The sequence below is a fragment of the Chanos chanos genome, chromosome 6, assembly GCF_902362185.1.
Source record: "Chanos chanos chromosome 6, fChaCha1.1, whole genome shotgun sequence".
NCBI classification, from domain to species: Eukaryota; Metazoa; Chordata; class Actinopteri; order Gonorynchiformes; family Chanidae; genus Chanos; species Chanos chanos.
The window spans coordinates 24,394,726-24,409,025 of record NC_044500.1 but is presented as its reverse complement, the minus strand read 5'-3'; the positions used below and the strand labels follow the sequence as shown (position 1 = coordinate 24,409,025).

The 14,300-nt window shown below is 42.5% G+C and overlaps 1 protein-coding gene across 1 annotated transcript; it reads right to left on the bottom strand.

Moving 5' to 3' along the window:
* Positions 1-345: 345 nt before the first annotated feature.
* On the bottom strand, positions 346-13,310 carry LOC115814843 (rho-related GTP-binding protein RhoA-D). Its single transcript, XM_075353580.1, is given in 6 exon segments — positions 346-2,989; positions 3,110-3,240; positions 4,034-4,046; positions 4,048-4,155; positions 6,295-6,452; positions 13,191-13,310. Coding segments are annotated over 5 exon segments (582 nt in total). The 5' UTR covers positions 6,451-6,452; positions 13,191-13,310; the 3' UTR covers positions 346-2,815.
* Positions 13,311-14,300: the final 990 nt, after the last annotated feature.

The following is a 14,300-nucleotide window of genomic DNA, read 5'->3' as shown; positions in this document are numbered from 1 at the left end:
ATTGTCAATAAGGTTTCACATTCACATTCAATAATGCTACAACTGAACAAAATGACAAAATAAAAATATTTTGACTTTGCAGTGAAGTTGTTCGCTGAGTAATTTATTGGCCCTGTATAGAAATCTCTGGGTTTTTTGGCATTAATGCTGTAATATCAGTTCATACGTACATGTTTAATTTTAAATTTCAAACTTGAGGACACATGTATTTTTAGCATGTCATGTTTGTTTATTCATCAGATCTGTGCTGGGTGAACCTATCATTGTGGTTACACGTCAGTGGTTCTAACAGAATTGAAGGACAAAAGTGTCTCTGCATCTGAAACAAGAAAATACCACATCACCTTGTTTCAAAAAATACTTTATTAACACAAACCTGTTTTCACTGTAATCTGATGTTGTCTACAGCACTATTCCTGTATACAGAGCAATAGTGGATTAAAAGCTCATGTTTCCAATATAACACTCAAAAGAAACAAGGAAGAGAATACGGACACAGCAAGAGAATCCTCTGAGCACGCACGGTTACCGTAGAGACCAGCCCATGCTCATGCATACGTCGGTTCATGCACTTTTTTTAATGCATACACTCACATAAGACACACTCATAAATAACTTGTGCTCCTCTGATACTGACTTGTAATATTGTAATGTTATTGGCTGTTCTGGTGGAGTGTTATGACTTTTAATATTGTAAAGTTATTGGCTATTCTAGTGGAGTGTTCTGCTTGAATTGTATCACCATTGTGCTCTTTTGGTAATGCCCTCTCCCAAGAATTCCTTGGCATAGTTGACTTTGCTGACTGTAAATGTTAAGGGACTTACTGGAGAGTTATTGGACGTAACCAGTTTAATGGTTTATGTTTGAATTCTCCTAGTAGACCTGTGTGGCTGACTGCTCGGTTCAATAAGACTCACTAAACTGATGCAGGGTAAAGAGAGGAATGTGACATGGTTTAAAAAGGTAACGGGAACTCTGCGGAACAGTTCTAGACAGCCAAGACTGAGGTACACAGCATCAAAAGATAAGCTGCCTTCACACAGATCCCTATAGTCACATCAGTGCCCAGCTGGCCAAAACACTGCAGACAGTCAGTCACAAGGCACAATCAGAGAAAGAGAAGCATAAGGCAGGGCTGACTAAAGCTTTACAGTTACTCCTGCTGTCATATCTGACAGAATCAGAGGTATCTGAAATGATGACATGGCAGGCACTTTACTCACTCGTTTTAAGAACACCATATTCCATCGCTTTAATCCACATTCGCTCTGACTGCTCGGGGTGAGAGAGCAGACGGAGAGAGGGAGGGGTGTGAACTGTATGTGACAGAGAAATGGACACCTGTGTGTCTGGGGATGACTGTGTGAAGTGCTCTGGCCTTGTGGCCTGGAGAGGGTCAGTTTTGATGTGAAGAACACAGGGATGTTTCTGAAAGATTCAGCATCAGTATTTCTCCACACAGGGGCTTGAGTAGGTCAGTCACACTGCACTTTACCACACTCACAGACATAACTGTTAATGCAACCCATGTCTGCCAGTCAGGGACAAAATATGCCAAACTAAGACAACCAACACCATTTACCAGTAGGGTCACTGGAATGAGTCAAACTAAAGCCATTTCCTTATTTGTTTAGTCCTTGACTAATTCATTCCTTTCTTGGTTAGTCCTTGACTTAATCATTGAAAACACTGCAAGGAGAAAAACAATAACAACAAAAAACCATGTTCCCATCATAAACAGGACAGTGACGGAGGCTGGTCAGTCACAATAGGAAGGCACTGAAAATAGACATGGAATGGAATGTAGTCAGACAGGCCCTGCTTAACACACACTTCCCACTGCCTCCACATGTCCGACACCATCTCTTCTCCTGGCAGGCATAAAAGCACTTCTTTCCTTTTTTTATTTTTTGGTAGGGTAAGCCAAACATGTTACAAAAGCAAAACAAATACATTCACTCCTGTATCGTATCAGAAGTGTGTGTTTAATCTCTGCCTTCCTGTGCTACATATTTGGGTCAGGACCATGGTTTGCAGCAGAACTTCTTGGTCTTAAATCAAGCTGAGAGAGTTCTATTAGGAGATTGCTCTCAAAGCACTCTCTCTCCTCTAATGCAGTCTGAGCCATCACAAGTATGCGTTCATATTTGGTCAACAAACTCAACCCCAGGGTTAATCAATAAGGACTGCAGGAAACTATGAGGTGGGTCATGGCCCGGTTTAGCTGCTGCTCTCAGGCCTGGTTCTGATTATTTGATCTAGATTCTGTCCGAGTTAAGCTCAGATTGAGTAAACCTGCAGTTTGTGGTCACAGCGGTCATAGCATGGCTGTCCATGAAATGAACAGGGGGTGTGGGACTGTGTGTATTCTGCAGACTGTAGATGTAGTCCTTAGCTGGCATCACAGAGTCCAGCTGTCAATATTAATCTAACTGAAGGATGACTTCCCTCAGGCAGAGACCAGGCCCTGTTTATGTATACATAGAAAAATTATATTTATTAACTCTTACTCATACAACATATCATAAGAAACTTTACCTAAAAACATGTGTTGATTGTGTCAAAGGAGACGGAAAGAGAAAGAGAGCGAGAGAGAAAGAGTGAGAGTGAGAGAAAGAAAAATCAAGGCATCTATCTAACCCAGCCCAGTCTCTGTCAGTTTAATACAAATGTTCTCAGTGTATGTGTCCACTGCTAGCTCTGGTTTGGATGAAATTGGACATAGAGGGCACAGATTCTGTTTGGGTACACATCATTCCTTTTCTGTGTTCCTCCTGCTCCGCTGACAGGGATGCAGAGATTTCTAGAGCCTCCTCACAGGAGCACGCAGCCACTCCTCTTCTTCCTCTTTCTCACTTGCAGCGCTGCCCTAGTGGCCATCTCAAAGACCTCGCGAACACCCTCTTTAGTCTTGGCTGAGCATTCCAGGTAACCAAAGGCGCTGATACGGTTAGCCATGTCCCGCCCCTCCTCAGGTTTGACAGGCTCCTGCCGAAGACAAACATCCCAACGGTTAGATCTGTCCTCACACTCAGATCAATGCTGCTCCTCAGACAAGCTCTGAGAGACACTAATTAAATTGACACTATGGAAAAGGTCCTTCAGTACCTGCTTCATCTTGGACAGCTCTCTACGTGTGTGCTCATCATTCCTCAGGTCCTTTTTGTTTCCCACAAGGATAATGGGAACACTGGGGCAAAAGTGCTTCACCTCTGGAGTCCATTTTTCTGGAATGTTCTCTAAAGGCAAACATAGAAGAGTACTGTGATTCACAACACGCTATAATATTACAGTAGTGCCACTCACAGCACTTCAGATCCTGTACAGACAAAAGTAATCTCTGCCAGAAAAAAAAAACACTTGATGAAATAGCTAGTGGACTGATTTAGCTCACATAGTTACCCTGAACTTTCTAGAATTTTGATTTAAACATTTAATTAAGCAATCAAGAATTCAATTAATAATAAAGATGGATGGCTCAGAAACTTGAAACACATGTAAAAGTGTTCCCATCCAGCTAAATCCTATTCCTCCCTAGGCTCAAAAACACTTACCATCTGATCTTAAGGAAAACAGAGGTACTTATTACCTCATTTTTAAGATGAAATTATGTTGTTGTTGTTTTTTTTTTAAGTAAACACTCTGTATGATGTCATATTTCGGGTTTTTTTTTTTCAGAGAAGATGTTTTAGTGACAGTTTCGGATGGATAACTTCATACAGTGAAATTTAATGACAGTTTCAGGTGGATAACTTCATACAGTGAAATTTAGTGACAGTTTCGGATGGATAACGTCATACAGTGAAATTCCAGACTCCCTTGCACTGTATGTGAGTTTCTTATGGCTATTAGCTGAGTCAAGACATGCAGTAGACTAATTCACACAAAAGGAGGAGTTTCTATCGAACTTATGTAAAATGTGACATCAGGAAACATATGAGTGCGCAAGAACTTGCAAGGGGAGGAGCTGAACAATGACAAACATTGAGTGGTGCAGCTTCAAATGACCTGAGTTGATCTCTGCCCCTTTACCTAAGCTGTCCAGGACTGTCGATGGAGAAACACATAAGGATGACATCCGTGTCGGGATAGGACAGAGGTCTCAGTCGGTCATAGTCCTCTTGACCCGCTGTGTCCCACAACGCCAGCTCCACCTACCAATGATCATACAGCAGTTCACATGACAACCAATTAGGACTCATCCACAGTGCTCACTATGTAAAGCCTACGGGGTGGTTACGGTGAATGTATTTGAGGTGGTGTATACTCATCTGAACTGAACTTATCTGACAAGGATTAGAGTTGCTGGTGTTAAAATCATATCATATTTGAAAGATACAGTTTTCAACAAACCCATACAGCCTGCTTTTCCCCCTAAATGATATAGATACCTGAACTGTTAGATGACTGGGAGTGAAACAAGCCCCTCAGGATATCAGCAATCCAGGCCTTTCCCCAACAGCATGCTACGATCTCTCACAAATGACCAGAACCAGTACATTTTGGGCCCAGGAACACAGAGATTTTCTCAAACTGACATTTGAAGAAATGGTGTACCCATTCGGGCTGAGGTCTATTTTGGTTTTGGCTTCGGGAAACATCTGAAATAAGAAGGGGGTGAAGAGCCAAACTATTTTGGCTTGGTTCTGGGTAAAAAAAAATCCCTCAGAGATATAGAATAGACATTTTCTTATTCTCTGAACAAGGGCCTTAGTATTTTCAGTGTTCTGTCACAAACTAAAAGCATGGCGCCAAGCCGCACCAGAATCCAAATTAATTTTTCCACTAGCATCTTTAGTGTCAGACAGTCCAGCGTAGTAGCCCATCTGTACAGGATGCAGGTTTGTTCTGTGCTATACAAAGTAAAAGGCATAACTGCACATTACAGAGGAAAAATTAGGTGTGTTACAGGATCAGCCACTTGTGTACCTGGTGGTTTTTGGTACGTGTTCTTTGGCACGACACTTTACAGGACCGAGCCATGATTCTAGAACCACTAACTGAGCATGTGTGTGTGAGGGCCTGAATGTACTCTCTCTCTCTCTCTTTCCTGTAGACAGGAAACGACCTCAGTGAATGAAGAGAATTAATCTCACAGCCTCTAACACAAGACTGCTACCTCATCAACTCCCATCTCTCCAGTGTGCCCAGCCTCCTCCAGTCACTGAGTAATTAACTGACTCACAGTACACGGGTAATTAGACACTATCTCACTGCACTGGGCCCCTGGGAGATACAAGTACAGAGGTTTTACTATATATATACTTCTTCTTTTTCGTTTTTTTTTTTTTTTAGTGTGGTTGTTCTAATCCACAACATTGTATAAATCTAGACACATGACTCTACAAAACTACAACAAACACACACTACTATGCCTGAGAACTCATTCCCTCTCCCTCCCCCACACACCCCACACCAGCTTTTGGAGAGGGGAGGAAGAGGAACAGAGGGAAAAAATAAGAGCTAAATTTAGGGACTGGCCCTGAGTATGGAAGGCAATAGAGAGAGTGAGTGAGACATTTACCAGAGTGGAGAACAGCATTTAGATGCTTTGCGTGTGTTAGCCAAGTTCTTACATTTTAGACACACTGCGGTAAGACTGGGCAGAATTCAGAGTGGTGTGACCACAGTGACAGAGAGCCTACCGAACACTCCAGCCTCATCCCCAGTGTCCAAGCCAGCAGTCTTAACTGTGCATTTCCTTTCCATGAGAAACAATATAATTATCACACACCATGCCCTTGTTCTGCACAGGAAAAGCACTGCTGGGTTTATCAAAAAGTGGGGAGGAGAGCATGGAAAAAGGGGCAGAGACTGCGGATGGATTTCCACACGTCCATGTGCCAAGTCCCCACAGGAAACCAGTGAGTGGAGCCATTTCCTGTTTTGTCCAACCCTTGGGACCAAGCGGTGGTCAGTGCACGGACTCATCGGCTGTCTGTCTGCACTGAGAAACTCAAGACAAACTTCAACACACGACGCTGCCTATCCCAACCCTAAACATTAACACGGCCAGGAACATGGGCTTTACCGATTGGATAAATGAGTTCCAGGGAACTTAAACTAAGGATTTAATGTTTATGTTGCCTTTAGATTCATGTATACAGATGCTGCAAGGAAACTAACACTAAATTACATAAATTACAGCAAATTAATGATAGTAATCATTTCAAATCTCCTTCAGTATGACAATGCATTCCTCCTGAACACTCTGTATATCCTCACATTCTCTTAGATAGTCCACATCTTTAACCCTTCACACAACATGGATCAGAACATAGAGCCGTACACACCTGTTTTCCATCCACTTCAATGTCTGCTATGTAGTTCTCAAACACGGTAGGCACGTAGACCTCAGGGAACTGGTCTTTACTGAAGACAATAAGTAAGCAGGTCTTTCCACAGGCTCCATCACCAACTATTACCAGTTTTTTCCTTATAGCCGCCATAACTGCAAGAGAAGACACAATTTTGCTCTGATCAGGTCAACAGCAAACATACAATTAAATGGAAAAAAGGTACGCAAACTTTTATGGTTTAACATAAATTCACATGTTCCTGGAAAAAAGACTAGAAGTAAGGGCTACAGGACAAAAAAAACCCTGTTTACATCCTGTTCCACTGAAGAATCTCCCTATCTGTTCAGAGTAGACATAGAGGGGAACTGGCCGTGCCGTCAGTGCTGTGTCTGCTGCAGGAGTTTAGAGAGCACATGCTCGGCTTTAGTGCGCTAAGGGTTAAGACAGGCAGGACAATTCTATCAGGCCATTCCTCTGCTTCTTCTCTCTCCTCTTTCAGCCATAGTATGCTCCATAAGGAGGGGTAGCGGAAAGACAAGAGCCAGGAAACCGTAAGAGCTGGAGATGTTTCCGTCACTTCTTGTTTACGGAAATGTGGGTGTTTTTGTTTTTAAACATGATGAGTGTGATCTCGCCTGACGTTGCAGTTTGTAACCCCACCTATAACAAATGAGGTGGAACAGCAGACAGACTGAAGCTGCTCAGACTTGCACGTAATCTAGTTAGAGAAAGAGGGATGAATATGAAGTTGTTTATACTGTTATTCACAGTTAATCCTGAAACTTTATGACTAATTCTGCACATGTCCATGCTGTGTCAGTGAAAGAATAGAACCAGGAGGACAGCCTGAGCAGGCAGAGCAGACAGGGACTGCAGCAGCCCAGCGTTGTTTCAGATAGTCTAGCCAAGCTCAGTCTATTAAGAATCATCTTAGTCCAGTTCTCCCTTCCTGAAGTTGTCTGTCACTACATGCAGCCCCATAAAGCTGGTTTTACAATTTAGAGTTATGGGGGCAGTTGTTTTCTGCCTGTGTGCTGTGTCACCAAGAGAAAGATGTGTGTGGCATCCTGATTGGCTGAGAGCTGGTGAGAGAGCCAATCGTAATATACAGCCCTCAAATTCTCTCTTTCTCTGTTCTTTGTTTTTCTTGTTCCAACATCTAACCACTATTACCAGTCTCCCCGCTGCCTGGCCTGGCACCAGTTAAGTGGCATTGTTCGTGCAGAGCCCCCACCCCAAAATGGGTATTTTTAGTGTTGCCCTCTGTTTGCCTCTGTGTGGCTGTCAATTTCTGTTCCACAGGAAATGCTGTATTAGTTTATCTTCCAAAATAAACTTAGTGAGCTGAAGTGTTCCCAGAAAGGAGGTCTGGGGAGAGGACAAATAACTCTGCATCTCTCTGTCTCTGCTTTGACTCCCAACCCAAAAGATTTAATGTGAAAAAGACAAAGACTAAAATGAATTTCCAGGGCAAGGACAGATGGCACCTGTTCACACCAGCAGGGGTGAAAAAGAGACAGCACCAGAGGTGGACTCTGAGGAATCAGGGCATTATGGACCAGACTCTGACCATGCACAACTCTCTCATGATCTCTTTTTCACACTGCATAACAACGTTCCCATTTATAGAGATCAAGTACCTGTCCAAATGGGCAAAACTTGTTAAAAGACAGTATCTTTCCATGAGACTTTTTCAACTCTGTGTCTGTGAACGCTTTAATGAGTGAGAGGGCTGTATGTTTTCAGAGGATGATAAACAAGTCAATGAGTGAACCTTTTCTGTCAAATAGAGAAGCTCTCTGTGAATGGGATGTGTGTGTGTGTGTGTGTGTGTGTGTGAAGAAAGCCTGAAATAGGAGTGCTTTTTGGAGGGTAAACCGGTCTGGAAATCAAAAGACCAGAAGAACAGCAGAACTCAGAGGCAGCCCCTGTGATAACAGAGCAGTCTTGCTTCCTGTGCTCGCATACTGCTCCTGGCTGCGGGGCTGTTTGTGTAGAGTTCAGCAGAAGATGGGCAAAGTACACATCTCCTCTCTTCTTCATACTCTCCTGCAACACCACACTGGTCGTCAGGCCACCTGGCTTTCTCATCACCTGCCTGTGTGTTCCATGCCTTTAACAAAAAACATTTGCTGCACAGCATAAAACAAAATACCTTCCTCTGTCACATGTGGGGACAGTGTGAGTCATAAGATGACACAGTTCCCTGGGATGCAAGGAGCCGGACTTTTCCCTGACTTCCAGTCAAGCGATAGGCTAAGTGTGACTGAACACAGAAAATAGACACCATGGCTTGATGGGCTAAATTCATAACGTTTTAATTCAGTCCATGATTTAAATGCCTCCCATAGGAGGCAATCATTCAGAGCGGAGTGTTGGGTGTATGGGCTGTATAACACAGGAGCCATCTTATCCTCCACCACCACTGTTACACAGGGGAGCTTTTATAATCGAGAGTCCTTAGACTGAACCTAATACAGCCACTACGACCCAAGATAACAGGTCTTTCAGAACAGTCCTTTTCAGTGACAAATCTGCAAGTAAAGTTCATTACCTTGAGCAGCAGAAAACCAGACAAGGAGTTAAATGAAGTAGTAAAAGTTGCATAACGCCCGTCACTCTAAATGACTGTCTTTCTCTTCGGTTACTCTCTGACTGACCAGGTGAGATGAGAAGCGGTGAATTTGTAAAGAGATCATCTTGTTATAAAAGCCATAAAAGCTAAGAAAAGCAATGTGTCTTTTGTACTTATTTATAAATGCCAAATCTTCCACTGATCATGAGCAGCACAAATTCATTTTGATACACACCATCAAATTACACATTACTGAACTTTTATGGGTCCATAAAAATCAGCGAAATACCCCTCAACAAACCATTTGCGAATTAGTCAAAAAATAGATTTTCCCTCCATCCTCCCCATTTAGGATGAGTCGTAGAACTCTGATGCAAAATGTCTCAGTGTGCAAAAAAGGCCTTAGAAACAGTGTTCGTTTAGAAGTGTAAAACACAATATTTCAAAAGTGTAGTTTTGAATTCTGTTCTGCTTTTGACAGTTTTGTGCTTTGTACTCTGCTGTGCAGACCAAACAAATTCAGGGTTGAATCTATGACCCATTTGAGCTCAATGTAGTTATGGGGAGGGGGTGTCATTTTTACATCTCCACTATAAAACTAAAAAATGTATTCAGTACAGTGCACACCAGTTCTGCTTCTGTTTCTTCTATTCAGATCAGTAGAGAAGACTGGTCTAGTTTTGTTTACTGGGGTTATCAACACTGGTGAAGTGAAACAGTTTTTTTTTTTTATTTAAACTGATTAATTTCATTCACCTAACCATTAAAAAACAAAAAGCAATGCCATTTCTGACAATACAGTACATAAAACCAACAGAAAGACCAGTTTTCACATTCTGAGGCAACAGAGACAAAACCTCAAAAACTGTTAACATAGAATAATTATGGAAAAATACCACACACAGCACAGAAGACCTCCAACCAAGAGGGAGCCACCAGACAAATATATAATTTTAAACAAACCAAAGACAAAAGGCTTGCACTGACACAGGACAATTTTTGTGAGAGCAGACAATAAAGTAGAATAAAAAAATTCTTTAACTTTCTGAATTTTTATTGGGTTGTCAAAGCAAATATAAAAAGCACCACATGCCTTTTGCTCCCGAAGGCAGTCGGTCAGAGACCCCTCAGTGGCGTGTTTGTTAACGGTGTGAGAGGGCTGACCCACCCTGGGGATAATGAACCTCTGTGGTTTTAATAGGTGTCTGTGACGGGGGGATTCCAAGGCTCTGTCACAGGAAGGAGAGATATTGAAGAAAGTTGAAGGAAAGTGGTGGGGGGATGAACGGGTCTTAGACATGTTGGGGCTCTAGTGATTCCAAAAGAGAACCATCTTTGAGCCTTTCTGTCATTTAAACGTTCTGTCACTTTTCATAACATTTTCCCTTTAGAAGCAGGGAAACCGGCGCACAGAAGAGTGAACTGGTGAAATCCCATAAGTAAAACTGAGATTGACAGGGGACTATTTTGAGTATAAATAAAAGGTTGGCTGAGAGATCTAAGTCTCCCTAGAATGACTCAGCTAACTTCACTGTGTCACAAGCTACTCCACACCTTCATACAGGTACTCCATGCCTTTCACACAGGTACTCACAGGTTTACATTTCACTCACATTCAGCCCTTGTTCGTCTTTCCAGGTCAGGCACTCATGATATTCTGTGAGACGTATGGATGGTGGTAGAGTTTCTGTGGAATCTGACCCCAAACTGCGGGTCTTCAGAGGCTGTCAGCTCAAAGCATTTTGGTGGTTTCAGCAGGGATCATTCTGACAGGACGTGAACAGTGCAGTGGGCTGCCCAGGGAAACATGGGGTAGGACATTTTCACGTCTTCCTCCTTCTTCTCTAAGGAAATGACTCTGTCCGCAACACTTTACACACTGAGCCGCTTCTCTCCTGTCAGCTGCTAAAACTGATTAAAGGCCAGAGACCTGAGTCAGATCATCATATAAAAAATTAGCAGAATCCAGTTTCACAAACTACAGTTTGACAAAAATCCATGCAGTCATTGTTCCCCCCCCCCCGTTTTCCTTCCAGTCAGAAACCTGATCAGCGTCACTTCCCAACAGTTTCTCTTCCATGAATGGTAATGCAAGGAAAATGCTGGAAACTCACAGCAGCCTTCTCTCACTGGAACATGTGAACATATCAAACGCTATGTTCCACAATGAACTTGCCTTTGATTATTGTACCACTATATTATGATTTTTATTCAGCGTTACTGTGAATATACATATAAGTACAAGCACTCACATACAGCTGACGCCAGACCGTGCAGCCAAACACACGGAAGGGAGTACGCGTGTGTGTGTGTAGGACCAGTGGGTGGCTGAAAACTAAAGGAATGTGTTTTCTACACTGGATGAACATTTGAAAAGTAGGCCAAAGTTCACCTCCTGACAGAGTGATGAAGCTCTGCTGGTGGTTTAGTGAGACGGGACACAGTGTAACTCGCGTTCCTTGTACTTCATACCTGCATGACAAGCCAACATTCAGCTCTGAGATACTCTGTCCAAAAACACGCCTTAAAGAGCCAGATTCACACACTGTGTCATGCCAAAGCAGCAAGAGCACATTCAGAAGAAGAAGGATTGTCTAACTGTACATTCTCCATGACCCCACTGTTTCAGTCACTCTCTGTCTTTTTTTTTGTTCTTGTTTTTTGAAAAGATCTTGGTATAATAGAACACTGCAAACTATTCATTATCCCAAGCAATTGTTGTTGATAACAACAAGGAAGACCTTTTTCTTTAATCATACATTTGTTCTTTATTTTTAAATTTTATACACTCATTTCTTCTTTTGGGCATCTTCTCTGAGGAACTGCATGAACCACTGTTGAAGTTTAAGAGGTCATAACAATGTACTGGTCAAAACGCCAGGGAAGACCGGTTTATATAACATAGTGAGGCGTGTGCGATATCAAGCCCACGAGTTCAGAGACGACACTTTGGAGCAGTATTTCCGTTGTAACTACAGTAGGCAAACTGTGGCGGACAGCCAGGAGCGGATTAGTTACTCAGGAAGCGTTTCAGATATGTGCGCGCCAGAGGAGCACGTCTCGTGGCACGGGCTCAAAAGACAGTGACCCTTTAAGATGGGACAAGGATGGACAATCAAGGTGAGGTACACGCAGAATTATCGTATTCTGGAGACCGTTCTTAAATAGAATTCTCACTCACTCATTGTGACAAATAGGAAAAAGGGCCCGACAAACCGGGGCGACCTGTTGAAATGCAAACAATGCGTTCCCTTATTCTGTGATCTTGGTTACCGGCACACACAAACAAGTTCGGTGTAGATTCTGTGTAGAAATCTCACGGGGGCATTGCAGCTTTTGGGCTTGCTCAATTTATGCCAGCGTTTAGCAGAATCTGGATCAGCTGAGTGGTTTCATCTGGCCTGTTAAGGAACAGCCTTAGTTGATAAGATTATACTGAGGGTTTGACGTGGCTACATGATTAAACGACGCAGTCATTGTGCAGTTCTTTGGGACTATTTGACTTAATTGTCTTGCAATGCACGTTCTTAGATCGTCTTACCAACCGGCATGACCTTTTCGCATCGCACAGAATGTTTAACACTGGACAACACAGTAAACAGAGCGAACCTTTGGAAACAGCCTCGGATTCGTGACAGGCGTTGCGTTAAGAGCGAAAATCTAAAGAGCTTTTTCGTTAAACGTCCCTTACGAGTTCATTCAGCAGGTTCTCCTCCTCCAGCAGCACAAGATTGAAAACGCCACAAGCCAATGCGACAAATGTTCAGTGTACTGTATAGTACGAAGTTACAATCGACAACAAGGCCTTTCAAAGTTTTGAAATTCCAGTTTCAAGACGTTGTCCTGAACCTAAGATCAGCACCCATGCACCGGCTAAAATCCCAGAGAAGCACATTTGGTCGAAATAAACTTGGTTACTGCCAGTAACCTGCAGTGTAGTGTAACTTGCCGCTAGTTGGGCGTTTACAGTACCCTTCTGATTCACATTCCAACTTATAACAGTCTTCAGTTGTACCCAGGAGCATCACTGACTGCACATAGTTGGAATTAACAAGTGCTCTGCATGTAGATACAACGCATTGTATCTAATTGTGTCTACTGCCATAAAAAGACACTTGTGAAAGAAGGACGGGAGAAAACTATGACGTTGCAAAAGATCTGAGGAATACTGAAACCAGCTTCAACTGACTATACTCGCAAGTCACGAGCCACCACCTACTTTTTACCACACCACGGTAATGTGGAAAACATGCCAACATTCCCAAAGTCTGCTATTCCGTGCCCTCCTCTTTCCTTCAAACGAAAAAGACATTACCTGATTTATTCTCGTAGAGCTCTTAATCCAGGTCCTCGTCTCCTACCCTTGTCAGTTCTATAGTGCTACCGCAGTGGACTTACGCAGGTTAATTGCTAAGAAACGAAAGCGACAAACAGAAGATCCTCCCACCTACAGAGGAAAAGTCCATGGCTATTGTGGCGTTCGGTCTCCACTGGTTAAGGAGGAGGTGCAGCTGCTGAATCACTGAGATCCCTCCCATCCCCTGCTAATAATGATGACATCATTCCTACGGTGAGAACTGCGAACTAAAGAAAAGTGGGCGGTAGCGGTAGGTGAAGTCCGTCCATGGGTGTTTATATAAATATATGTGTGTGTGTGTGTGTGTGTGTGTATATGTATGTATGTATGTATGTATATATATATATATATATATATATATATATATACACACACACACACACACACACACACATAAATACGTACACACACACATACTAGCCCTGGTTTATGACTACTATCTGCACAGTCCAAGGGCCACAAAGCATAGTCATAGATTATGAAGAGGAACAGGCCAAGTCCAGTTGTCCGCATGGTACAGAGAAAAGAGAGTGGTTAGTTGACTGTGCAAGACTTAAAAATTACTTGTCACACAAGATTTGTCACACATCAACACATCTATAAACAGAGATGCTACTATAATCAGAAGTTACTAGTGATGTCTAAATAATGGAGCTATGAACCTAAACATTGTTTGGGTTCATCTACAGCATTGTGCATATATGAAAAGTGTGTGTGTAAATGGGGGTTAGTAGGACTATGGAAAGTTGTGCCGACAGTGGGCTGTGTTACAGAGTGAAAATGAAAAAAGGGTTGGTGATTAGATAGTAAGTTAGTTAGTTGGTAAGAGAGCAGTATCATATGAATATGTAAGATATTGCTGGTGTAAATGGTGTGAGCCTAATTCTTCAAACCAAACACAGGGAGAAGTAATACTCCAAATGTGTCGTGCAAAGGCTTAAGAAGGAAATGAAGCAAAAGCAAGGAAATCTTTAAAAAGCATCATGTTTATTTAGAATTATTTGACATTTGAACGAATTTACATTTCAGTCAGCTACTAATCAAGGCTCTGAAAACAAAGAGTGGACT